The 27175-nt window shown below is 53.6% G+C and overlaps 2 protein-coding genes across 4 annotated transcripts in view; one reads left to right on the forward strand and one right to left on the reverse strand.

The window, feature by feature from the left end:
• The window catches only part of VASN (vasorin), a 31845-nt gene extending 4974 nt beyond the window's left edge, over nucleotides 1-26871 (forward strand). Inside the window, exon 2 of the mRNA XM_006274738.4 lies at nucleotides 24125-26871. Within this exon, the coding sequence (XP_006274800.1) occupies nucleotides 24135-26156 (2022 nt within the window). The 5' untranslated portion in view covers nucleotides 24125-24134 and the 3' untranslated portion in view covers nucleotides 26157-26871. The remainder of the gene's footprint in view (nucleotides 1-24124) is intronic.
• Nucleotides 1-27175, reverse strand: part of LOC102574404 (mitochondrial import inner membrane translocase subunit TIM16) — a 217098-nt gene that overhangs the window by 59231 nt on the left and 130692 nt on the right. The window lies entirely within an intron of this gene.

Here is a 27175-nt window from a genome sequence, read left to right on the forward strand (position 1 = left end):
CAACCACTGACAGAGCATCACTTTAAAAAATTCATCTACTCTCCCACTCCCATGCAAACCCCCATATTCAGGTACAGCAGTAGCCCGGTGCTGGAGTGTTGGTGGCCAGCTCAAACTGCCTGAGTCTCTAGCACATGTCCCAGGCTGATGTCAGCATTCCAGCCCCAGCCCTGAGGATTTGGCTGGCCTGCTTATTTGGAGGCACACTTCTGCAGTGAGCATGCCAGGGCCTTGCCAGGCTGAGGTGGCACAAGACAGTGCTCAGCAGTGAGGAGGCTTCTTTGATGTGACAGCTGGGCTGAGCTGCATGTGGCTATTTCTGGGCGTCTGGTATGGCACAGGGTGGGGCAGTGCTGATACAGGTTGCTGCCAAGGCTTGGAACAGCTGGCACAGCAGGGGTGGGCTTCTGGGCAGGCAGGGCTGGAGAGTGGGCTGGGGGGTGGGCAGGGCATCTTGTAGTTCAAGGAAGTACTCTCAGAGAGGCTCCATTCCCTGACATTCAGCCCGTGCAGCGCTGCAGCCCCTTGCCCACTGCTCCTCCTGTACGGAGAAGGGGGCCACGTGGTCCAGCCAGCCTGGCTAGTGGGGGGGGCTCCCTAGGCACTTCTCACTAATACCCAAGTGTGGCCCCCTGGCTCCTACCTCCTGAAGGCAGACAATGCAGATGCTCCCAGATCAGCCCCCTGTGCCCACAGGACCCTTCGATCATACGAACACCGGCTGCCCTGCCCTGTGATGGCACTCTGGGTTGTGCCAGGGCCAGCTGGCAGCCAGAGCAGGTCTGCTGCTACAGCAGGTGCCACACAACATGGACAGCAACACAATCTGCCCTACTTTGCACTGTTTATGGGCCTGAGCCCTGACCTGTCACAAGGGACACAACATGTCCACGCCCCCTGGCTCACTCATCCCTTGGCCTCCCAGTTCAGCCTGCCCCTAGAGATTGCCCAAAGGCAGTTGCAAGGCGGTGCCCTTATGCTCATGACACTGGAGTGTTTAATTACTATTTTTATACAGTGCACAAACCTCCATCATCCTGGCAACTCACCTTGCCCTGACTCCTGCCTGGGCGTGGCTCCCTCACCTGCTGAGCCTTGGCTAAGAACAGCAGCTGGAGTCAAGGGATGGGAATGCAGGCGAGTGCTACAAGGTTGTGCCAGGCAGCACAGAAGGCGGGGGCAGCTCCAGGTGGAAATGCCAGGCCTCCCCCGCACCAGGGTTACACACTGTCTAAGAGTTGCTTGTCTTTAAAAGAAAACCGCCCTGCTGGTTTTTCTCATCCCCTGCACCTGGAGCGGGGAGTGCACTGTGGGCTGGGGTCAGACGTTCAGGCCTGGAAGGCTGATGTGGAGGGAGGAGCAGAATGGGAGCAGGGGGCAGGCAGCTCAGACAGGCTGCAAAATCCCCTTCTCTGCTAGGAAGACAGACCGATGCAGTGCTTAGCAGTCAGCTTCAGGGGCTTCGCGTGCACCATGGCCTGGGCCCCCACTGGAGGGAATGCAATAAATGGCCTGCACATTCCTCCTGGGCTGCCTCAGAGATTTAATTAAATGGGGAAGGGGGAAGCGGAGAGCAGCAGGAGGAGGGGAGTGGGTTGGGCTCAGGTCAGGCTGAAGGAGAGGGGATTAAGTGGCTAAGCCTGACCCCCTGCCTGCTTGGGGCACACATCTGAGCAGGACTTGTCAGGAGGATTGCTTGCCCTGTGCAAAAACTGGCTGACAGGGAATAGGGGGAAGTTGTGCCTGCAACCTGACACAGCCTGGTCAGCTCCATGTGCCTGCAAGAGCCGCATTCTTCCAGCAGCACCAGCGCCTGGGTGAGGAGCACTCCCACAGCGCAGGGGGGAGCACAGAACCTCTGCCAAACCCACGTGCACAGGCGCAGGCTGTGGCTGCTCCCCTACCAAGAGATGGTGCAGAGCTGCTGTGAGCAGCCCAGCACTTGGGAGCTGCTAAAGCACAGGGCTGGCTCAGGTCTGGTGAGTGCCAGTGACAACAGCTGCTTTATTTGCACCTGAGGGGGGGCCAGGAGATGAATGGACAGTAGGACTCGTTTCACCGCAGGACATGGGCAACATTGGCCACCTTGCTGAAGCCCCTCCCTACAGTTCAGCTTACCAGGGAGGAAAGGTGCTAGTTGGCCTGATCCAAGTCCTCATCTACCTCAAAGACCCCTCACACAGACCAGCAGGATGAGATCCCTTCACACTCCCTTCCCTTCATTTTATACTCCACACTCCCTTCACTGGGCCACATCCACAGAGATCAGCCACTCAGACAAATTCCTCCTCCCAGGGTGCTGCCAGCCCAATGTCTGCTCCCCAGCCCCTCAGTGAAAAGCAGTTTGTAAAACTAGGGCCATTTAGGGTACCTAGATGCCATGGTGAGAGGTACATGACAGGCAATTTAGTGAGATGATGCCAGTAGGATGTTCTGGCTTAGACTGTCTTTCATGGCACGTGCACCTGACTGGAGCAGGCCTGGGGCCCAGCAGAGAGCCAGAGAGGATGTTTCTACTGGGCAGTCAAGGGGGGCAGCCAGGAGCCTTGGAGCTGGCTTGGGATCTCTGGATGAAGAGGGAAGAGAATGCCGAGTTCAGCTAAAAATGAGATCCCAAGGTTCTCCCTGTACACACCCAGGCCCTTAGATCAGGAGGCTGGTAAAGGAGGTTCACCAGTCCCAAATCCAGGATCTGCACAGGAAAACACAAAACCTGGAACGTCACTATGGGCCTACACCTTTCCAGTGGGCACATTACAAAGGAGCCCTGCTGCTCGTAGGTCAGTGGCACAGCTTTCAGGCACAACCCCTGCCACAGCATGAGAGAGTCTGGTGGGGCCGGGTAGGGATGATTAGTTGATGCGAGGCAGGAACTGTAGTGGTTTGGACTTCAGGTGCTGCCCAGTAGAAGGCAGTAAATATCACTCTCCTCCCCTTTTCTCATGCGTATATCAGGAGCCATTTTGCAGAATCCAGGAGCAGCAGTGGATTCAGGCTCTCAGGGTTTAACTTATGGCAGCCCCCAGGTGCCTGCAGCTGGGTTCCACCACTGGCTCCAAAGGAACTGGGCCCTGCAGCAGTGGGGGAGCCCTGCTGAGATGCATGGGCGTGGACTGCATCAGTTTGCTCCATGTGGTGGGTGAGGGAGAAGGGGATAAAGCCAACATGGGATTAAACCCCTGCTGCTTTCTAGGACCTTGCAGGCTCCAGGCTGTCCCAGCTGGCTCACTGAGGCCTTATGGTAGTCACCCACTGGTAGGAGCTGCTGAGACTTTCAGTCTCCCTCTTACTTGCCCCATAATTAGGAGGGGGAGTTGAGGGCTCCTATGTGAATAATGGCAACACCCTACACACAATGCCACCAGGGACCTGAACAGGAACAGCAGTGCCGATGCGCCTGGTAAATGCCCCACATTCCTGAGGCCTGGCCTTGCTACCAAACTGGCCAGGCACACTTTACCCACGTGCCACCACCCAGGGGACACACAGTGAGTGGAAGGAACTCCACCTCCTCTGGGGAGAGGGAGGGAAGGACTCTCCCCACCCTCCATGATCTAATTCCCTCCCACACAGGCCAAGCCTGCCTCACTGCAAAGGGGAGGTGGGTTTTGTAGGGCTGCCACTGTCCCCACAGCCTCTCCCACAGCAAACTGAAGCTTACTGCTTATACAAAGCACCCCTGCACCCCTCCCCCACCCTGAGCCTTCCCTGCTGCACAACCTGATTCTTGCCAATGGTGGACGTGGTCTCCTTTACAACCCTAAGGGCACAGAAACTGAAGTCTCCATGCAGCCTTGCTCCCCCCTAAAGCAGAGGTGCAGCCTACCCTGCAGCGCGCTTACTGCACGGTTGGCATGGCAGCAGGGCAGTGCACCCTGGCACCTCTCTGTCACCCCAGGGTTTTCAAAAGAACATAGTTGTGGGCTACATCCTCCCGTGGGCACATCCCAGAACAAAGGTGAGACGAGGGACATGGTTGCTGCACTACAAGCCCCACTATCCCTGCACCTATCCCACATGTCCCTGCACCTATCCCACCTATCCCTGCATGCTGCTTGGGAGAGCAACTCCCCTCTGAAGGGAGCTTTCTTAGGAAGCTGCTCCCTGCGGGAGCACAGCAGGTAGGGGAGGGAGCTGATAGCTCCCCCTGCAGCTCTGCTGCTGTTTCACTGCTGGGGGAGAAGGGGACGTGTGCCACGCTGCCCAGCCCCACACAACTGTTCTCTGGGGACTATTCCACCAGACCCTTTTTTTTTTTAAAGAAATTTTTCATGTTCCAAGCCAAATCAGCCAAATCGAGTCCAACTCCATGAGTCAGTTCAAAACCGTAAGTGGCTCTACAACTAGCAAACATCCTCCACCCCAACCAGGGGCTTCAGATATTTCCAGAGTCTTTTGGCAGGCATCCTATATGCAGGCCTAAGCCCAGAGGCTTGGGGTTTGGATGCCCCCAAGTTTCGCCTGCCCTCAGCCATATGGCTGCAGAAGGAAGCTAGGGAGGCGCCTCCCATTTCCATAACGTGGGCTTTAAGCCCCAACACCTCGGCGGGTACTAAACCACACCAAAAGAACAGTTATTCCCAGGAACATTTAAGGAAAACTGCTTTTATGGACCCAAATACATGGTGTTTCCACCAGATTCCCCCCCTGAAGAGGCATCAAGCCCCAGCCCCTGAACAGAGGAGGCAGATGCTGCCTGGGCCAGCCTGGAGGGAGGCCAGCTCTCTCCAGGTCACAGTGAGGGGGCGCCAGGGTCTGCCCCTTATCTTAACTCTTTGAGTGCTGTATATGGGCTGCTGGTGAGGGCAGGGCAGAGAGCTACCCATACTGACCAGTCTCTCCTGCACTCCCAGCTTGTCTGTTTGCACCACCATCATCAGCAAACCACATAATCAGAGGTGTTTCTGTAGTAGGGCTGGGGACTTGCAAGCTGAGAGGCAGACAGTGTATTCTGTGACTCTAGTCACCCCTCTATACCAGTTACCAGCAGTGCAGCGAGGGGGTGCCCCTTAGCAGGTGGGCATAAAGGGGAGGTCACTGACTTCCTTTCGAGACCTTCTGATCTGCAGTGGGGGCGGTGGTGGTGCTGTCCTGTGATACAACATTACCACAGGCCACTGCTGCTGCAGTACTATTGTGGAGGCACAAAAAGGCATGGGGCTTCACAGACACACACATTCATGGTCAAGAAGGGATGGAGAAGTGGGGCAGGGAGGTGTGCCACGCAGGCTGATTTCAACACCAGGATGCACCATGGCAACGAGGGGTAGAGAACAGGCTGGGGGAAAGGGACACTGGCAGGGCTAGTGGAGGGAACGGAGGTCAGAGTTCTAGGTTGCTGCCTCAAGCTCTTTGGGGTAGGGTGCTTGTGTGGCCTCTGGCACACTGGGTCCCAAGCCTGGCTGCAGTTTTTAGTCTCCCCATGACACACGTGTTAAATACAGGGACTACAGTGAAGGTATGAGGAGCCCAGTGCTGTGTCTGGCTGCTTTGTTCAGGGATAAGGGACAATGAGCAACGGACTCCAGGGCTGGGCAAGGGACGAGGAGCAGCACTCTAGATGCTCTGGAATTACCTCACCCCAGGTCCCTCCTACCCCTACAGCACTCTCTCAAGAGCCCCCTCCTCACACTGCCCAGTGGGGAAAGGAAACACCATACCCTCTTGGCCCCAACTGGCCATCCTCATGCAAAGTCTAGGGGCTGCTGCTGCCATAAGCGAGCTCTTAGATGCCAGCCTGGCCCACAGGATGGACCTTGAGACCGGCACAGACAGCCCCACTTCCTCCCTGAGCATGAACAGAGCAGCTGGGTGTCCAGCCAGCAGCACGTGGGACACTGTAAAGCAGGGGTCAGCAACTTACAGCCTATGGGCTGAATTTGGCCCACAGAGCCCCCTTTACCTGGCCTATGGAACCATGGGGGTTTGCTAGTAGAGGGCTTGGCCAAGCTTGGCCAACACTGCTGGGAGGAGCGGTGACTGTGGCTGTGGTGACAGCATGGGCCAAGCTGGAAGCAGTTCAAACTTAGAGCATTGCTCTGTTAGGCCCCCTATTCCAAAATGTAGCTGCCCCCTGCTTCAAATGAAGCCTAAACCCCCTTAGCCTCAAGGAGAAGAGCAAGCAGCAGGCAGGGTCAGTGCCCACCCTGTGCCGGATCTGGTGAGAACCTGAGCGCCACTGTGCTCTAGCCCAGCCAGTCCTTCTTGACCCCAGCGCAGTCAGCACAAGGGTGGAGTGTGCTTGCATCTAGCAGACATCCCTCAAGACCTCCCCTAACCCACAGCCCAGGGGAGCCGTCTGCTCCAGGGAACACCAATCTTGTCAGTCCGTCTGTTATTAAAGTTGAGCTATGCCATGTGTTCTGCCTTTTTGCTTTCACCCCGTGCCCCTCCTGCTGCCATGACAGGGACAGGCCATCTCCCTCACATCTATTAATGCTGCAAAGGGCAGGAAGAAGCCCCACACAGGGGCTCTCCAGACCATCTTGACCCTGGTCAGCTGTCCAGGCTGCCTGTTCAAACTCTGTGGGAGGTGGAAGGCAAGTCAAGCAGGGGGAGGGGAGAAACCATCCCACCAGGCAAGGAGCTCTCAGTGAGGGAGTCTGGCCCCAGACTCAAGATTCAAGGCAAATGACTTTAGAAACAGGCCTCCTCATCAGCCACATTAATGAGAAAACAGCACCCTCCCGGCCAGGCGGGCAGCTAAGTGAGACCAGGGGATTTGGGCCACAGCTGGAAAATATGAATAATCCAGCAAGTATCTGGGGTCTGGACCTGATGGGTGGAAGTACGGCCAATGCCGCGGCAGGCAGTGATGGATTTAGCACTCCCTCCTCTGTGTGCTCACTCGGGCCGTTGGCAAAGCAAGCAGCCAGCAAGCATTAACAGCCACGCTCAGGCCGGCTTACTGCCTCCAAAGAACTGGGGCTTTGTCTGCATCCCTTCTAGTCCCTTCCAGCTCCTTTCTGTGCCCTGGCTCATTCTGTTCCCCCCTTTCCTGTCTCCCTCATTAGGTGTAAGCGCTGCCGATTAGTGTTAAGCCTGCAAGCTCCAGCAACCCTGAGATTAACCCCTTCACTCCCAGCATTTCAGCTCATGGAGCTGATGCATGATGGAGTGCACATAGACCCCTCTTGCAATCCTGTGTTGTGACCAGAGTCCCAGCCTGCTTAGCTCAATCCAGCCACAGCCCTGCCAGTGGGAGCAGAGGACAGGCTCTGTTGCCTCAGTTCACCAGGCCAAGTCACTCAGGGTCCTGCCTTGAGCACCAGCCATCAGAGCAGCAACATTCCCAGCATGTACCTGGTCAGTCATCATATCCCATAGGGCTTCACAGGAGAGGTTGGTAGACAGAGGCATGGCAAAGGGGTCTGTGGGACATAATGGAGGCCAAGCCCAGTAGAGCAGAGGGATGGCCAGGGGTGCTGGCTGCTGGCTCTGTCTGTGCCAACTTGTGTCAGGGAGGCAGTCAGGAACTCACCGCACAAAGGCACAGAGAGGATATGGTAGGACTTCTGGAGCAGCGGGGAGATCTCTGCCTTGGAGCAAAGATGGCTTGTGGGAGGGCCAGGCTGACTGCTCACTTGCACAATCTGACTTGGGAGGGCCAACCTCAACACAACACAGGCTGGCCCTGTCCAAGGCTGGGGCCAAACTGTGAACATGGCAGCTTGGGAAGGAAATGCCAACATAATTAAAGGGATGGCAGCAGACTTAAGTCAGCAGGCTGGTTGCAGTGCTGGACATGTCAGCATAACTTGACCCTGGCATTTGCAAACCGCCTCCGAGCCCAGGGTTGGCAGTGTGCTCCCCCGCTGGTGCCCTTCCAGGACCCTGTGGTGCTTTCCAAGACCATTTGCCAGACGGCCTGCCTGTAGCATTCACCAGTCTGGGGAGACTACCTCAATGTGAGCAACAAGCTGCTGTTCTGCAGAGCCCAAGTTATCCAGGGCCATGCTGGTTTCTTTAAGCAGCCCCAGTGGGGTGCACAGTGCATACACCCAGGTGGAAACTCAGCCACCTCCCTTCCTTGCAGCGGGAGAAGGAAACTGTCACTCAGGAAAACAGTGGGGCCAGAGAGGAGATCACAGGGAAGCTTCCTTGATTGCAACCCTCTGGGTACAGAGGTACCCAATATATGGGCTGGGCTATCAGTGACCTGGAATAAAGGGCCTCATCCCCTGTACTAGGACCCTGAGTGGAAAGGAAGAGCTGGCTGTCCTGGAGCAAAGGTCCTGCCACAAAGCACTGAGTTCACTAAGCTTCGTCCCTGTAATACCATCTGCTTCCTTCCTATGGTTTGCAGAGACAGGCCTGTTTAACTGACCCTGTGCCCTACCCTTTCCTGGCACTATCTGTCCACAACTTCGAGGACTACATAAACTAGACCTCACTACCCCCTGGGAGGCAAAACCACATTATCAGGGTCACGAGAACTGGCCATGTCCTAGGCCTTCCCTCTTCAAACCCACTTTGCTTTTATACTAAACAAAGAAAGAAGAGTTGCAGTAAAACACACGCCCCCAGGAAGTTGCACTCATCCCATGCCATGTCTAGGAGCACAGCCAGGAAATGCAGCTCCCATCACTTGCTTCCACTCAATGCCTACCAAGCCCCAGAAAGCAGGCCTGAGCATGGCCCCCGAGTGCATGCCAAGAAGGGTGCCTGGGACAGAGGGTGAGCCCAAAAGTCATGCCAGGGCACATGTAGAGGGCCACTCTGAGACAGCTGCACTGCCTCATTTCAGGCACACATGGAGAGGGAGCAAATATGCAAAATGAGGCATGGCGTGCTTCACCGTGACAGCCCTGGAAGTAGATGGTGTGGTCTTGGACAAGCCTGACTTTCTGCCAGGGATCAACAATATTTTGGAGCAGGGAGGAGGGTGGGGGATGAAGGTAGTTCAACAGAGCTTAGCTCCAAGTGCAGTCTGGAATGGTACCTGCCACAGTTACACATCTGTGCCCCCCTGCAACCCTCCTCACAGCACTGCCACTTCTCCCCACTGCCTAAGTGCCATGTGGGTGGAGCCCCCTGCTATCAGAGTCCCCAGGCTCCATAGACTAGATCCAGTCTGAAAGCGGTAGGTTGCTGACCTCTGTTTTACGCCACAGGCAACCCAAAGGTAGGGCATGCCATGGAGGTCTTTGCCCTGGAGCAGATAAGCCTGTTGCTTATTACCCTTCATTAAACACTGACCCAAAATGGAGCAGGAGAGGCCCTAGTTCTACCTTTGGAGCAGGGAGCTCTCAGCCAGGCAACCTCTCCCCCATGCCAGGGCTGGCATGTCAGGTCAGAAATGGGCATTGAGAGAACTCACTTTCTCTAGAAAGCCTTAAATTGGCCTGACCCATACAAACATGGCAAGATCTTTGTATAGAGCCAGGAAGGAACTGAGGCAAGGAGCCTTGCCCTCTACAGAGGGGCTTTATTTATCTCTGTCAAGTGGCAGGGAGGAGGGCTAGTGCCACAGGATGCATGCTGGCAGGGGTGATTGGTGCCTCCTGAGCCTGGGGGGGGGCACCATTTGTGGGCTGCCCTGGGGGTGGGCCTGGGGGAGGGACAAAAGCCCCATATCCACTTCTATACTTCTATGCCATGGCTTAGTACCCCCCGCTCCCCCCCCCAACAAGCCGCCAGCCCGTGCAGCAAAAAAACTGCCCTGTCCTGAGCACTTCCAGGTCAGGGGTCAATGTTAGGGGGGCACGTGCCCCCTGCCACCCCTCTTACCAGTTGCCTGTGTGCTGGGCTCCTGTGGCACCTCCCTGCCAGTCCAGCACCAGCCCAGTGCAAGGTCCCTCTGCTAAGCTTGCATTCCCTCCAAATCAAGGTGCCCAGCTGGTTCACAGCGATGCCCTGGGAAGTACTGTCTTCCATCCCCTGAACACAAAGGCACAGTTTTGCCATCACGGCTGAGCAGGCAGCAAGTACTTGACCCTCCCAGCTAGCATGAGAGGATATCACAAGTTTCTGAAGAGATCTGAGATCAGTGCCATTGGCCAAACAGGCTCTGCCAACCCCTACAGGTGACATATATAGACTTCCCCATGCCCCAGGCCCAGGGATAAGTCAAGCTGGAGCTCAAACTTGTCTTTCCTCACCCCTCACACCAGGCCATATCACAATCCTCTACCTTCCACAATCACCAGTGCTCTAAGTACTCTCCTTGTCTAAGGGGGCATTTCACATCCCTCCACCTTCTGTGGGGCCAAGCGAAAGAGTATAAAACCCCCAAGCCCACACCCTGTCATACTAGGTAGCTAGTACCACAAGCTAACGCCCAAGTGAACTGATCCCAGAGAGGCAAGGCTTGCAGTAAGAGGCCCTGTGGGAAGGGAAACAGGAGGCAGCAAACACAGAGGCAGCAGTGCTTGAGGCCTGGACACTTTGAGGGTATGGTACCAGCTTTGTGATGAGAAAGGGAGAGGCACAGAGGGGACATAGTGTGAGGGGCTGGAATCCCAGTTTCCAGTGCAGTCCACTGGATCCAAATCCACCTTAAATCCACCCAGAGGAATATGCAGAGGGTGGTGGGAGGGGAGTGACACCATCCCTGAAAGGGCTGAGGGAGCACAGCTGGGCCTTGGATCCCTCTGATCCCATTTCTAAGCATATTGTATGCTCTCCAATGTAAGTTTCCTTCCCAACCCCACTTGCCTGAGAGCCCAGTCCATAGCAAGGAGCTGAAGATGCACAGCGGCCAGACCCTCCATCTGAGTTTGAGGGAGGGAGGCATGCAAACATGTCCAGAGAGGAGAGCCCCTCTGCTTGTTCCAGCCAACAAGCTGCCCAGCAGCCTCCAGTTGGTCTAGGCAAACCTCATAATCCTGGCTGGCACAAAGCCCCCGCTATGACATTAGCACCAAGGGTGATGTGTAGCGGTGCACCTGGGGACCTGGCAACCTCTCCATCCTCACAGAGCACATCCAGAGCTGGGAAGGGGCAGGTGGCAACAGTGGGATGCAGAGCCACGGCCCACTGCAAAGGGCAGGAAGCAGTGCCTCTCCAGAGATAGCATGTTGCAAAGCTGGCTGACAGTGCTTGGCTGGCCAGGAGGGGAAGCACTGCAGTCTTGGCAAAGGCCCCAATGGACAGGGAGGTGCCCTGGGGGCTCTGCACCCGGCTCTCAGGATGGTAGAAGCTGCTTGTGCTCTCACAGGAGCAGTCCCAGCCACAAGAGCATTTTACCCACTCCTTGGCAGGGGGAGGGGGATGATGCCCATGCTGGCAGCAGCCCCCTGGCCCTAGGAGGAGACAGGGCTAAGAAATACCAGACAGAGTGGCCTTCACCATTTCCCTGTAGTGGCCTGTAGGTATCTATTGCTTCCGGCTATTTGCGGGGGCACCCATTTCTGTCCAGCAGTAGCAGACCCTGAGGAGTTCTGCAAGCCCCACCCAGGCCAGACCAACATGTGGAAAGTCCAGGAAACTCACTAGGCTGCTCCACTCCAGGTGCTTTCCAAACTCCCCAGGCCCTCCGCTGCTCAGCCCTTTATCCAACACCCAGGAGACCCCGCTTCAATCCAGCATTTGGCTCACATGGCAGAGGCTGGGAGGAGCACTGGGGCTGGCCTGGCTTCTGACCAAGGCAGCCTCCTGTCCAACACTGAGGCAAGTGCTGGTGTTGTAAAAGGAGGTCAAGGACAAAATGAAACACAGCCATGGCATGTCTCTGAGGGTCCAGCCTTGGCAAGAACCCCTTCCCCTGGATAAGGAAAGCGGGACACAGAGACAATGCAAGAGAGTAGGGGAAACCCTCAGGAAAACAGTGCACTTGGGCAGGGTGAGGGCATGGCAACCAGAGCTGCCCCCCCTCTCCCCCCAGTCACCTCCCCACAGCTTCTGCTGCTCTGCCCCTGAGAAAAGCTGTACCAGACCACGGCCAAATCAGGCCCCCAGGGACTGATCAGGAAAACAGTATGGCCTGTGTTAGAGGAGACCTGGCACCTTCACCCTGCGGTGTCTGGGAAGAAGAACAGCTGAACTAGTAGATGAAGGGGGAAGCAGATGTGTACTGGCAACACAGGGTGGTACACCTGGATTTTAACCATGCCTGGGTGTAAGGCAGCTCCCCTAGGGACAACAAAGTAGTTGGATATCCTGGAGGTAAAGGGGACCATTTTCAGCCTTCCTCAGCCACAGAGACAGGAGGGTTAACGGGCCCTGTTGAGGAAGGCAGGAAGCAGGCAAGCCCTGTTGCTCACCAGCGATTTGCTTTCAAAAACATAGATTTTAAATGAGTCAGCAGATTGCTGCAGCCCTCCCCTGAAGCCTGGAGTCCCAAGTGCCACAGGCGCTCGCTCTGTGGGGCCAGGGGGACCCTGGACAGCGCCCAGACCCACCCAGGGGTGAGGGGCAGGAGACTAGATCTGATTAGTCAGCAACAAAGTTGAAACATAACTGGGAGGGGGCAAAAATGAGAAAATCCTCCAGGAGCTTTAAAGCTTTCAGGACAGCCAAGCAGTTTCTGAAGGCAGGATTCACACAGGGCCTCTTGCAGGCTCTTTTCAGGGGTCAGGGACTGGCACCTTTTAAAACCCTAGTGGCATTTGGGGCCAGAAGCCAGTGGCAAAAGGGGAGAAAAACTGAAGATGGGCCCAGGCCCTGTGGCGGAGGGTATTTATCACTTCTGATCACATGGCTTGAGCATGTGAGACAGCATGCACTGGGACAAGTTTCTCCCCTGAGGCTATCAGTTCTGGGCCAGGTGTTATACCTGGATATCCGTACAGCCAGCCATGGTCATGGGGCATCGGGCAGCTGGTCTCAGAGGAGACCCTGTTCCAGGCTTAGGCGAGTGACTTCCCAGGTAGGAAGCAGAGCTGAGCAACCTTCTGGGGACAGGAACTGGGGCCATTTGAGATACAGCATCCTTCTCCAGGTCATCCTAGGCCCTATGCCTAGGGAGAGGAGCTTCTGCCCCTGCAGGGTGATGGGAGTCTAGGCTGCTACTGCAACCCAGGCCTGCTACCTCAAAGCCCCTGCATAGCTCTGGCTCCTGCACAGACTGCAATTCCTACAACATCCCAGGCAGTAGTTCCAGGCATTCCCCAATGCAGGGCTAAGCCTGGGGGAGCAATGCAGTCTCCCGCCCTGTCAGCTGCAGCTCCCCAGGAGCCTAGCACACTGGGGATTGGTGTTGGAGACCACAGATGACAAGTAAGGTTTTGCAGGGAAGGGGGCAGAGGGAGAGCACAACACCAACCCTGCTGGGCCTTCATCCGGGCCCGACATTGGCACAGAAGTCTGAGAGGGCCCATGCCTCCCCCATGTCTCACCTGTGCTGGAGATGCCTTCACCAACTGGCTCTCTGTGGGGTGGGGCCTCCTCTCCATCTCAGGGCAAGTGCCAAAACTGGGGTGCAGGTGAGTATGGGGAACAGGGTCTCCTCTAGCCTGACAGAATGGCCTGGCCAGGATTAATGGTACATGCTGGCAAGGAGAACAGCCCCCCCCCCCCCCCCCCCCCCCCGCACACACACACACACACACACACACAGAGCAAGAGTGGCCATGGTGTTTTTATTTATCTAAAGCCATTAACAGCTCTGAGCAGCTCTGCAGGGGGGAGTTCACTGCTGCAGCAGCAGTGAGTCCACCAGCTGAAAACCAAACTGCCTTACAACCCCTCCAACTCTTCCTGGGGACCCCTCTCCCTCCCAGACTGGAGCAGTGTGCAGCCCTTTCTGCTCCACAGTGGAGCAGGGGCACTCCTGAGCTGTTATGGGGAGCAAGGTGGCTGAGCATCCCACTCCCAAGGACACAGGCATGCTTTTTCAGAAGATCCCCCAGCTGCAACTCCCTGATACATATATGGGCTGGGGAAACACAGGACTCTGGATCCTCCATGATTGGCTTTACTGGGCACAGCCAAGCCCTGGTGGGTGGGAGTTGAAAGGTCAGGGGGAAGAAGTTGGTATTTTCTGCTCCCATCAATCAGCCAAGTCTGCCGCCTCTCCCTTCCCAGACCAGCACCTCAGTCCAGCCAGTGCCTCAGCCCCTGGCGCACTACCTTACAAGCCTCTCCAGCCTTGTTCCTTGCCCAAGCCCAGCCTGCCATCCGTTACCTTGCTCCTCTCCCTCCAGCCCCACCACTGTCCTGTCTGGATAACATGTGAGCTGAGCCCCCCTCCCCATCTCCCTCTCCCCCCTAAGCCAGGCAGCCTCTCACCAATTACCTGTGACCTGCAGCCTAACACTGTGCAGGCCTGGCCTGCCTCACCCTGCTGGGGAAGGGGTGCCCCAAGGAGGGCAATGTACTTCAGCTTCTCCTTTGACATTTAAAGTGACACAGACCAGAAAAACATACCTCTCCAGACCCTGCTATTGCCCCCACCAGTCTGGGATGGGGAGGGAGGAAGAAAGCTACTTCCACCCTGCCATCCCCCAGTGGGTGTGTGCCAGGGTAGCTCTTGATACCCCTTGGCTGGCTCTCAGCTTAACCCTTAGGATCTCAGGCACTGGAGGGGTCTGATATGGGGCCAACAGGGCTTAAGGAAGGGTCCCAGTGCCTTCAAGGGGCAAAATGAGACACAATAAAAGTATTACAGCTGCTCATTGTGGGGGGGAGTGAGAGTCTGGGGCACTAAAGCACAGCTGAAGCCTATCTCCACCATGACCAGACCCCTGAGACCTGGCATTGTTGTTAGCAGAGAGCCTGGTATGGGCACAAGTCCTTGTTTCTGGTGGAGGGTGGGGTGGGCAGGACCTTGTCATCACTATGCCAGGTCACCTGCAGAAACAGCAGCAGCTCTGATAACCAGAGGCTCATGCTTTCAAAACTGCCCTGAGCACAACAGCTGCAGCTCCTGCTAGAAGCAACTTCTGCCCTGCAAAAACCCAAACCTCCCTTCTTTTTACCACCCCATTTCACTGGGCATTGATGGAGCAGGAGGGGAGCTGAGACTAGGGACAGGGCCACCAGCAGGCTCTGGGTCAGCAAGGACCAACATGGACCTCAGGGCAAAGCATCAAGCAACCCAGAAGAGCCCACTGCTAGCCAACTCTGTCAGTCAGAGCTGAAGCTACACAGCATGTGGTCCATGCAATTCAAAGACCCAGTTGTGATGTATATGGTGCAAGGGGAAGAGGTAGTTACAGGTGGTTGAAGATTGGGCATCTCCTCGCCTGCAAGCACGTGACTGAACATCCCAAGCGTCCCTTTAAGGCAGTTTCATGGGCATAATCTCAGTCACAAAGGTAACCTGTCACTCACACTTGCCCTGAAAGCCTGCAGTGAGAAAAGCAAGTGCTAAAGTGGAACCAGGGGCTCCAGGTCATCATTTTCTAGTGATGCCAGGTCAGCTTAGTATTGCTCACAAGCCTGAAATGTTTGTCTATGAGCCAGAGCCATGAACTCAGGATCTGAGCACCCAACCAGCACTCTGTCCCCAGCAGCATCTGCCTGTGGTGACTTGATGTGCCCAGGCCTGGTTTTGTCTCAGCCTGCTGTGGCCACTCACTAAGCCACAGCTCAGCTCCAGCACAGAAGGCAGGTAACTAGGGTGAGGAGGGACGACCATTCTTTAGTGGCTGGTTTGAGAGCACTGCCCTTTTCTGCAGTGTAGCAGAGGGAGCGGAAGCACAGCTGTTGGGAGGTGGGCTAAGGGCACATATTAGAGAGGTTCAGGGCCAGCTGCTGGGAAGGCTAAGAGATGCTGCCCAGCCTGCCTCGTCTCCTCCAGAAACCCCAGCCGCCTATGTAACAGGATGTCAGGGGGAAACCAGATACTTGACCACTCCGACTGGGGTGGGGGAGGAAGAGATGGGAAGGTCTGATCCTACTCCCTCTCCCCTGGTAGCCAATTGCAATAAGACCTTCAACGGCTAACCCAGCCTGTCATCACCTCCTAGCATCACAGCTGGCTCCTATTACCCACAATCCTCTGAGCCATCCATCACTCTGGCATGAGAGGCCCATAAACTACTGTCACCTGACAGGTAAAAGATTCCAGGGGCACCTGGAAGGCAGAGACAGGAAAGGATTAAGCCTCAGTCAGAGGAGGAGCTCAGATACAGCTCTTCCCTCCCCCCCCAGTCTTCCCTTGCTGCTAAGCCCAGAGCCCTCCCCACCAGCTTCTGCCATCTCTTTGCTAAAGGGCCAGCAGCAGAGGGGGCAGCTGGAGAACCTGGGGGCACACTCCAGCCCTTGGCCCAGTATTCCCAGCATAACATGGCCTGCAGGGTGAGGGCAGCCCAGTCCTAGCTGGGTACATTCCCCCATTTCTTCCTGGCCTAGCCTCTATCCCTTTTTTGGCATCACAGGGAAGTAAGTCACTGATGGCCTGGACCCCCTCTTTCAACTGTGTGTCCAGAGGGTCCCCAAGTCCTTCCCTTTCTCCAAGGCGGGGCTGGAGTCTGCATAGCCTCAGGGCTGCTCCTGGCACTTGCCCTGTCATTAATATTTTCTATCCTTGACCTGATGACAGAAAAATAAACCCTAGACTGGACATAAAAGAGACTGTGCCCAGCCCCAGCACCCCCAGCCAGCCCTATTCCTCTGAGGTACTTTGGTGTATCCTGGCCAGCCCCTTCCTGTTCCAGCCCAGCTGCACATTCCATAATTTATTACCTGTCTCCCCAATGCCAGCTTTGCTGATATTCACAAAGCTCCCCTGCCCCCAGCATGGCCTCTTGGGGATTGTTAATTACTTCTCTTATTAAACGGACTGAAAGACATGCTGAGAAACAAGCAGGCCCTGTGCTCAGCACTGCTCTCTAGACTGTGCTGCAGTGGGCCTGTCCTGCAGGCCCTCATCCCAGCAGCCAGTCCCCACCAAGAGCACTTAGTGTCCTGTAGACTATGCATGGACGTCTGCACAGAGGGAGCAAAGGGGTCCCTTGCTGTCCAGGGACACCAGCAAGGCTGTGGGGGAGGCCAGAACTGGGAAGGATGCAAGGTGAGGGTCACAACAGCATTGTGCAGATCAAGGAACTACCCAGGTCTTTCTTGCTCACCCTACAAAGCTTCCCGTCCTTTGCTCTGCTGTGTCCGTCTCAGCCAGTTTCTTGAACAAATAAAGGAAAAGAGGCTTCTGCATTACAAGAAGCTGGGCTGAGCCATGGATTGCTCTGAGCAATAGGACTCAAAGCGAGCCCAGCCCGTGAGGGAGACTGTGCTCCAGAGAAGCCTGCCTTGGGGCCCCTTTGTCACACCTGAGCAGCTCCTTACAGTGCTGGAGGTCACTGCACAGGCCTAGGGACACAGAGATGTTGTATGTACCCTAGCCCAGAACTGCATGGGGTGACCTTTCTGCCACCATGCTGGATAACTAGAGATGCACATGGGTACATACACCACAAATACCCTCTCTCTTGTGACAGCCCCCCACGGAGAGACTGCTTGTAACTTGTACAAACAATCCCCAGTCCCCTTATGTATCTGAGCAAGGTGTGGTTCCAGTCTCTGCTACATATTTGGCGTCTCCAGTCCCTGGCAATCACTCTCCCACTCATCCTTGCTTTGCTGTGTAACCCTATGGAGAGGTGGCAGACCATGCTAGGGCTCAGTGCAGCCAAGGACACATGCACCATGTTCAGTGACAGGACAGAGGATTGCAATTGGGGAGAGAGTCAAGAATAGCAGACAGTGGGATGGAAAGGCTTCCCAGCAGTCCGGTCAGCCCTTGCTTCTAATTGCCTTGGTGAGCTGTCCAATGACAGCAGCACACAAGAAACTAAACCCTGTCGCATATCTGAAGGTTGTCACCTTTCTCCAAACAGTCTCTGTTTCCTCTCTTAGACAGAGCAGCCAGGCCACAGACATAACATCACAGCTGCTAGTTGACTAAGAGGTGGGGAACTCAGCTGCTCTCAAGGAAGCCGTGCCTACAGGATGGGACGGAGAGCAGCATTATGTCTGCTCAGGCCCAGGGAGCTATGTGAAAGCTCCAGTGGAAAGCAACTCTGCAGCAAAGGCTGCAGCTCACTGCAGTAAGAACCAACCTCCCCTTATGTCCATCTCACCCCAGCTAGGAAAGGAGTATTAGAGAGTCACTCACAGCTGGGTATGAAAGGTAATGCAGAGGACCTGAGAGTGCAGCTCCAATAAAAAGGGCCAAAGCAAGGCAAGCTGCATTATTTTAAACAAATATAAGTTATAACAATAATAGAGGGATGAGAATACTGTGAACAGCTCCTGCCTCCCTCACGTATTGAAATGGAAACCATGTTCCCCATGCTCAAACACACCTCGGATTGGAGCCAATGAAAACAGACTAAGCTCCCAGGGCAGAGAGGGGTGTGTGGTATGTTTGGACAAAGCTTTGCATCGTGTGGGAGCTACTGGAATATAAATAGGGATTAATACTAGAGACCCAAGCAGCATTCTCCACCATGGAGATGGAGTGACCTCCATTTCCAAGTCGTGAAGATGGAGTGACCTCCCTTTCCAAGTCCTCTTCCAAACAAGCCCCCACCACTTCACAAGTATACAGAGCTCTTATCTAGTTAACATTTAGCTTGTGGCTATTTTAATATGTCAGTGCAATTTTCCTTGAACTTCAACCTACTGCATCTCATTTACTGAGCTGAGAAGGCAGGCTAAGGAGCTGCGCTTCTCTCCCCTGCTTGGTGGTCAGCTCTTGTCACAACAAAGATGGTTGAGGCAGAAGACAGATTGACCTTCCATTCTCCAGGTTTATTGCCCACTTATCACCTCTCCAGCCTCAAAACAGCAGCACTGATTGCCATGGAAACTGCACGGGGGGGAGGGGGGGGATTCTCTGTCTGGAGTACAGAAGGTTTAATGAGGCTTCTGACTTTAGCAAGGCTTTGATAAAGTCTCTCACAACTTCCTTGCAAGCAACCTAAGGAAGTCCAAGTTGGATGAATGGCCTGTAATGTGGATAGAAAGCTGGCTGGATGGTAATCAATGGCTCAATGTCTAGGTGGTAGCCGGTATCAAGTGCCCCAGGGGTTGGTTCTGGGGCCGGTTTTGTTCAGTATCTTCATCAAGGACCTGGAAAATGGGATGGAGTGCATCCTCAGCAAACCTGTGAATGACACCAAACTGGAGTAGTAGGTATGCTGCAGGGTAGGGCTAGGATTCAGAGAGACCTAGACAAATTGGACTGTACCAAAAGAAATTTAATAAGGTTCAGTAAGGACAAGTGAAAAGTCCTGCACTTAGGACAGAACAATCCCATGCACTGCTACAGGTTGGAGGCTGACTGGTTAAGCATCATCTCTGCAGAAAAAGACCTGGGGGTCACAGTGGACAATAAGATGAATATGAGCCAAGAGTGTGCCCTTGTTGCCAAGAAGGCTAATAGGATACTGGGCTGCATTAGTAGGAGTGTTGCCAGCAGAACCAGGGAAGTGATTCTTCCCCTCTATTTGGCACTGGTGAGGTCACATCTGGAATACTGTGTCCAGCTGTAGGCCCCCCACTACAGAAAGGATGTGGACAAATTGGAGAGAGTTCAGTGGAGGGCAATGAAAATGGTTAAGGGGCTGGGGCACATGACTTATGAAGAGAGGCTGAGTGAACTGGACTTATTTAATTTGGAGAAGAGAAGACTGAGAGGGGATTTAATAGCAGCCTTCAACTATCTGAAGGGGGGTTCCACAGAGCATAGAGCTAGAGCCTCTTAGTGGTGGCTGATGACAGAACAAGGAGCAATCTTTTCAAGTTGCAGCACGGGAAGTTTAGGCTAGATATTAGGAAAAACTTTCTCACTAGGAGGGTAGTACAGCACTGGAACAGGTTATCCAGAGTAGTCATGGACTCTCCATTCTTGGAGGTTTTTAAGACACAGTTAGACAAAGCCTTGGCTGGGATGATCTAGTTGGGGATAGTCCTGCTTTGAGCAGGGGGTTGGACTAGATGACCTCCTAAAGTCCCTTCCAGCCCTAATTTCCTATGATTCGATGAAGGGAGCTACTAACAGTAGCTTCAAAGCAATGCCCCTGACAGCAGACAAGTCTCAAAGTGGTACCATGGGAGAAATTAAACAGCTCAGCTGCTTTAACATGGAGTTCCCTAGCATGCTCTTTGCCCTGTGTAAGTGGAAGGGACCAGATCCCCCCCAGAACATGCCATTTCCAGGGCTCATACAATTAAATCCAATGGAGAATCTTCTGCTTGAAACAGTTCACTGCATGATGACCATGCTCCATATGAAACAAACCCCAGAGATGTTCCTTGCATTGCTGCTGACCTCCCAGCCTCTGGACACTCCCACCCAGTGCTATGACTAAGGCCTGGAAGGCTTTCAGAGCTGCCTCTCCAGTACTCTGGGTAGAAGGAATCCAGGGCTGAGGAGCATCCAACAATTGTCTGAGTGTTGGACTGAAGATGACTCCAAGGGCGTGGGGGGAGAAGTGGGGGTGGTGATGTCAAGCCAGAGGCCTTGCTGGCCTGGACTGAGGCTCAGTCTCTCAGACAACTGAGAGGCATAGACATAGGGTAGGCAGGGTGGGTAGGTCGAAGTTGACACACAGAAAAATGGGTAGGGCACTTGAAAATATAGAGGAGGCTCCAAAGAGGGTGTAGTGTGATGGTATGTGTCTGCCACTGGACTGTCATTTTGATGGGGCCATCAGCAAAAGGGGTTCCATACTCAGCCATCAATAATCCCCAAGGTGCATTTGCTTAACTGAGGTTGTCAGTTGTCACTGCCTAGTTTACCCCTGCTGGGGGCATCCATTCCCCTGTGGTCCTGTGCAATGCAGGCAGGGAGATACTCAGTGTCCATCTGCACATTGCCTGGAATTAGCTGGTACAGTCATACTCTTCCCTTGAGAAGTAATACTTTTGCCAAGAGAACCACTAATCAGGGCCCTGTGCATGCTGCAGGCATTTCAGTGGCTATCTGGGCCAAAGGCAAAAGTGCATACAGATCTCCGTGCTGGCATACAGCATGGGGAAGTTGGGCTCCCCAGCTGTTAAAGGGCTTTTGGGCATATCCTCTAAATGCAGGCAGCTGCCAGCTATGGAACATGCCCAGCAAGCTGAGCTACTCTGCATTAGACACTGATGTTGCTTTGTCAGCCCCAATGTACTTGCAGCAGTAAAAAAACTCCACTCAGAAACACCCCAAGAAACATAGCCTCATCCCACAAAACCAGGAGGAACAATAATCTTTCAGCAAAAACCTCCCTTGCCAATATGCACTTGGCTGAGATTCTAACACACCTTGTCCCTTTAGCGGCTGGCCTGGCTCCTGATGACAAAGGCCCAGCTACAGCACCCTGAGGGACTCCACAGGGCACAAGAGTATTGCTTAGTTTGAGCAAGCACTGACAAAACAGCTGGGATCCAGGCTTCCCAGGGTTAGTGGGAGAGACATGGGTGAGGAGTGTCACTTCCTCTCCATTCAGTACTGGTGAGGCCTCACTTGGAGCACTGTGTCCAGTTTTGGGCCTACACTTCAAGAAAGAAGTATACAGATTAGAAAGAGTCCAGCAGAGATTGACAAAAATGATTAGAGGCCTGGGAAGCAATACTTATGATGAAAGGCTGAAAAAACTAGGATTATCTAGTCTAGAGACGAGACAGCTCCAAATACTTGAAAGGTTCTTATGAAGAGGATGGAGATAGACACAGGGGACAGGGTTATGCTTATTGACAGGACTAGAAGCAATGACCTCAAATTGCAACAAACTGTCCCAAAGTGCAGGGACATTGAGATGGCTTCCTCTCTTCAGACACCCAGGGCAGGCAGGCAGGGGTTAGTGGGGGGAGCAGGGGTAGAGGCACCAGGACCCACTGAACACAGAGATCTGCTCTGCCCACAAAGCGTGTGCTGGTCATTTGTGAAGGACTTGAACCCACCACACACTGGCTGCATTGGGACAGAGAGTCTTGCAGTACTGCTCTTGCCTTGGGGACAGTGGCTTGCTCTTGCTGTGTTTAGAAACATGCAGGGAGGAGAAATTCCCCAGAGAGCTTTCATTAGTGCTTTGCAAATGAGCAACAAGAACCTGTGTGGGTAAAACAGGTCACCCCAGGCACTCACCACCTGACTCTGCACTAACCTGCCGAGCCCTTGAACCAGGCTTCCCTGCTCCAGACTTATTCAGGAAGACTGGCAATAATGCCAAGGTAGCCTGAGGAACCCCCCATCTCCTTAGGTGCCTGGGTGTTGAAAGCCCTTTCAATCCTTGGGCCTAGGGGGCCCGAGATATATAAATATCAGGGTGATGGGGAGAGGGACGGTAGGCAGGAGCCAAGCGAGGCTGACAGGCAGGCGCTTCTCAGCTATGTTGGGGGCAAGAGCCACAGGGAAAACTCCCGCAGGGGGCTGGCTCTGTTGGTAAACATCAGGCATGTGTCAGTATGGACCAGAGACCTCCTCCCTCAGCAGAGCAGCCCACCACAAAAGAGGCTCCCCTACCTCACTGGGCCCTCTTCTCCAGGGGCAGAGCCCTGTGCAGACCTGGGGAGGTCACTCTGGCTGCAAATAGGGACCTGCCCCAAGGCAGACAGATGGGCTCAAAACAGCCTGTACTGGAGACACTGCTTGGGCAGCTGCTTCTTGCAGGACTGCTAAGACACGAGGTTGTGGGAAGGGGAGTTCAGGCAGTGTATGCTGGGGGAAAAGGCAGCAAGGGGCTTCAGCATTATCTGGAAGGGATTGGAACTATCCCATAAAACATCACCTAAGGACTACCATGCTGCACTGTGGCATCTCCCTCACGCTCAGAGTGGGTATGTTCATGACCTTAGATTTTCTGTGCTCCATGTTGATACTGCACCCAGCACAAGGAGGTGCTGGCCACAGCTGGGCCTCTTGGCTGCTACCCTGATACACATAATAGGAGGCAGAGCTGGTTAACATGGCTCAGTTCTGCAGCATGCATGAGTATAAACCCGAGTGTCCCTGCTCAGCCTTGCCAGGATCACAGCTGCATTCAGGCAACTGGATGAGGGTGGGGATCTTCCCTGTCCACCCTCCCCCTAAAACACAATGTGGAAGCCCACAAGCACCTCACTCTGTTCTCTCCTGTTCTGGCCAAGCCCTTCCCCTGGTTTGGTTCCTCCTGCAATGCCCTGAGCTGGGTTTAACTTGTGCTGTGATGGTGATGAGGTGCTCTGGAAGGGCTACTTTATGAAGATGGAATAGCAGGAGAGCAGAGGAGAGGCCAAGTATCTCAGAACCTACATCTGGCAGAGGGCACTGCAGTAACAACTGCCTATGCTTGACAGACCTGCTACAGTCCCAATAACTTGCTGGACAGGAAGCAGAGAGCCCATCAGGGGGCAAAGCAGTTGGAGTCACAGGGATCACATGATGGTCAGTACACTCAATAGATTGAGCAGGGAGAGGGGAGCACACTAGAATCCCTTCAGGAGCAGGGTTCTCCTTTGCCCCACCTGCTCCTCACTGCCCTTGTCAGCTTCATCAGCAATAACGCCCCCCTCATCCCAGATAACTCCATGATGGTAAGAAGAGGAAGGCAAGAGCTTTGGCTAACACCACCTGCCCAAACAGTACCAGCTGCCTACATAACCACCTTCTGCTTTGCCAGCTCCAATCCAAGACAGGTCACTTAATTATTAGCAACAGGAACAAAAACAGGCAAATACTTTCCACATGAAGCCTTACAATTACTTCCTAACACTCCCTCTTGGACTGAGGGATGGAAACATGGGATAAGCAGATACGGAGTCACTGCTGCGGGTCTGTGTGCATGCTGCTCCCTAGAGATTTTCACGGTTGTGGTATCTACTGCCAGCTGGTCTGTCCAGCAGAACCTGCCACCCCAGCGAGTCTCACTGCAGCCCATAAACTGCTATCTGCTGACCCCAGAGGATCAAGGCTAATATTCTCTGGGTCCAGAAGTTTGGTTCAGGGGCATGTCAAAATCCAGACCCAAGTTCTGTGAAGATGAATCTCACAGACCCTTCTGCCCAGGAGCAGATCATCTTAACCTCACTGTATTTTTCATAATTTTGATTAGCATTTGTAAACTGTATTATGACATGTTACCCACCTCCACCTACAGATTTGACCAGTGCTCTCCTCTACCTCTCCCACCCTTGCACCTGAATCCTGGAAGTATGAGAACAAATTGGAGGTTTATACAATGCTCTGGGGCCTAACACAATCCTTAATACCCGCTTCCTACCTCCCCTGCCAAGGCAACCTAGCATGTAACCTTGGTCTGTTTTTTCCTTCCAGAGACAACATCATGAACCAGCTGATCCTGTGGACGCTGCTGTTCCTCTCCTCAGTGGCCCTTGGCCAGGACTGTCCCTTAGGCTGTGTCTGCAATCAGCCACAGACTATATTCTGCACATCACGGAAGGGCGACACCATCCCAGCTGTCTTGTCAAGAGATACGACCAATCTGTATGTATTTAACAACAACATCACCTTGCTCAGAGAAGACACTTTTAAGAGCCTGCCAGAACTCCAGCTACTGGATCTCTCTCAAAACAAAATCTCCAGCATCCCAAAGAATGTCTTCCAGCCCCTCACAAACCTCATCAACTTGGACCTATCCTCCAACCAGCTTCAAGAGATCACCAACGAGACCTTTCATGGCCTGCGCCTCCTGGAGCGCCTCTATCTGGACAAGAACCGAATCCAACATATCCATCCTGCTGCATTCGATACCCTGGAGAAACTACTCGAACTGAAGCTCCAGAACAACCAGCTGCAGTCTGTGCCACCGCTGAACCTTCCCAACCTCCTCCTGCTGGACATAAGCCATAACAAGATGGCCACGATCGAGCCTGGCACCTTTCACACAGTTAACATAGAGTCTCTCAAAATAGCAGGGCTAGGACTGACCCACCTGGACGAGGAGCTCTTGGAGAACCTTAACAATCTTCATCAGCTGGACATCTCAGACAACCTGCTAGACAGAGTCCCAAAGGTCCTCCAGGGCCTGCGAGGCCTCACCAAACTCAACCTGGCCGGCAATGCCCAGATCTCTCAGCTACAGGCAGAGGATTTCCATGACCTGCAGAACCTTCTAGAGCTGGACATCAGCAATCTTAACCTCAACACCATCCCCAGGGACTTCTCCACCTTCTTCCCTAGACTCAAAGCCATTACAGCAGCAGAAAATCCTTTTAACTGCATCTGCCAGATGAGCTGGTTTGTGCACTGGGTGCACACGAGCAAGGTAGCGCTCAAGAGGCCAGAGGAAACCAGGTGCCATTTCCCCCCAAAAAATGCAGGCAAGCTCCTCCAGAAACTGGAGTATGTTGATTTTGGATGTCCAACCACCACCACTACCACCACCACCACCACCCTGAAAACTACCACGCTGAAGCCTGCCATGCTGCTCACCACTAACAAGCACTTTCCACTGGACCCCAGCACCACTGCCCCTACCCCAGAGCCAGTGCTCAGGCAGGACAGCAGTACTGCAATACCATTCACTGCTCTGGATGGACAGACAAGTGCCGAGGTGCAAATCTGCCCTCCTCGTACGTGCTTAAATGGTGGCACCTGCCAGCTAAATGACCATAACCACTTGGAGTGTGTGTGCCCTGCTGGCTTTTCAGGTTTGTATTGCGAGTCTGAGGTCAGGAAAACAACTATCTCCACCATCACCCAGACGGCAACTCAGAACAAGAAAATAAATATTAAACAGGTCGGCAGCACCTCCCTAAAAGTGGATTTGCAAAATTATATCCAGTCCAAGGCCCAACTGAAGGGCATCCGCCTGACCTATAGGAACCTCTCTGGGCCAGACAAGCGACCAGTCACACTCAGCCTGCCAGCATCACTCTCTGAATACACAGTGCGCGCGCTGAAACCCAACTCAACCTATCGCATCTGCATCGGACCGCTAGGGGAGAAAATCTCTGAGGAGGAGTTCTGTATAGATGCCCAGACCCTGCATGTGACTCACCAGCAACACTCACCTGTCACTCAGAGCAAAGACAGCAACCTGACGCTCATGATCGTGCCTGCGCTGGCTGCAGGGCTGCTGCTGGTAGTTGCCGTGGCCACAATCATGTACTACCGCCGGCACCACCGGGCTAAAACGCATTCCAACACAGATGTGGACTCCAGCCCCCTGGAGCTGGAAGGTGTAAAAACTTGCCTGGAAAATGGAGACTTATCAAACCAGAGCCAGAAGCTGCCAGAGAACATGACACTGCCAAATAGCTTAGAATGCGAGGTCCCCCTGATGCAGCCACACTACCCTAGCAATAACAACACCACCACAGCATTAAAGCCATCCTACTTCTAAACCAAAACAGAGACTAAGAGAAGGTCACAGTTCACCGGTCCAAGAGAGCCCCAGCCTGACGGGGTTCAGGCTGCCAGGATGAATGCTCTCCATTGTTCGCACCTGGGGCATGTCCCATTCGGGACAAGGAACACTGAAGGGTTAACTTAAATTAAAATAAACCCCAAAATGTGTAATGTGCAATTTTCCAAGAGGCTTATATACTTAGGAAGTAGACACTGTAATTTTACTGCTCAGCATATGACTAAGTGCCTGGATTTCTGTGGCTGTACATAGTATGTGTGTGTAGAGAGAGGTTGGGGTTTTTTTAGCTACTGCTAAAATGAAAGACATCTGTGACTTAGTTAAGAGGCATCAGTGTGCTGGTAACAAAGGATCCTTTAGCTAAGCACTGCCCGAGATAACAAACTCATCAGTAGGTCTATGCGAAAAGCAACAGAGGAAGGAAAAGGAAAATACACACACACCAACTGAGGTGCAGGAGTGCTCCAATGTGCTCCACAAACGTGTAGAAGTTTAAAAAAGAAACAAAAAACCTCCCAGAACTGGGAATTTAAGCTTTAAGAAACTGTAGAGAATATTTATAAACGATTATTTCCCATTTCTTCTGGGAAAGCTCTTTTTTCTAACACAGATTGTGTACTTTTTTGTATGACAGACAGGTGGAATGTTTTTGTACAAAAATAAAACCGCTGTACAGTGTTTCTGAAAAGCAGTAACTGTGTCTGGGATCTGTTTTGCAGCCGTGCTGGTCTGCGAGAAAAGAGAAACACAAAACTCTAGAACTCTTGGTTCAGAGGTGATACCTTTTAATAGACCAACTAACAAATAGCAAAAAAATGTCTTTCTTTGCAAGTTTTTGGGCACACATACCCTTCTTCAGGCTGAGGATAAATCAAAGATGATAAAAATCCTCTTAGGGAGAAAATAAAATCCTGTGCAAAATGAAGTTTATTTTCTATTTAAAACGATTTTTATCATCTTTGATTTATCCTCAGCCTGAAGAAGGGTGTGTGTGC

This window comes from Alligator mississippiensis, chromosome 13 (assembly GCF_030867095.1).
Source record: "Alligator mississippiensis isolate rAllMis1 chromosome 13, rAllMis1, whole genome shotgun sequence".
Lineage (NCBI taxonomy): Eukaryota > Metazoa > Chordata > Crocodylia > Alligatoridae > Alligator > Alligator mississippiensis.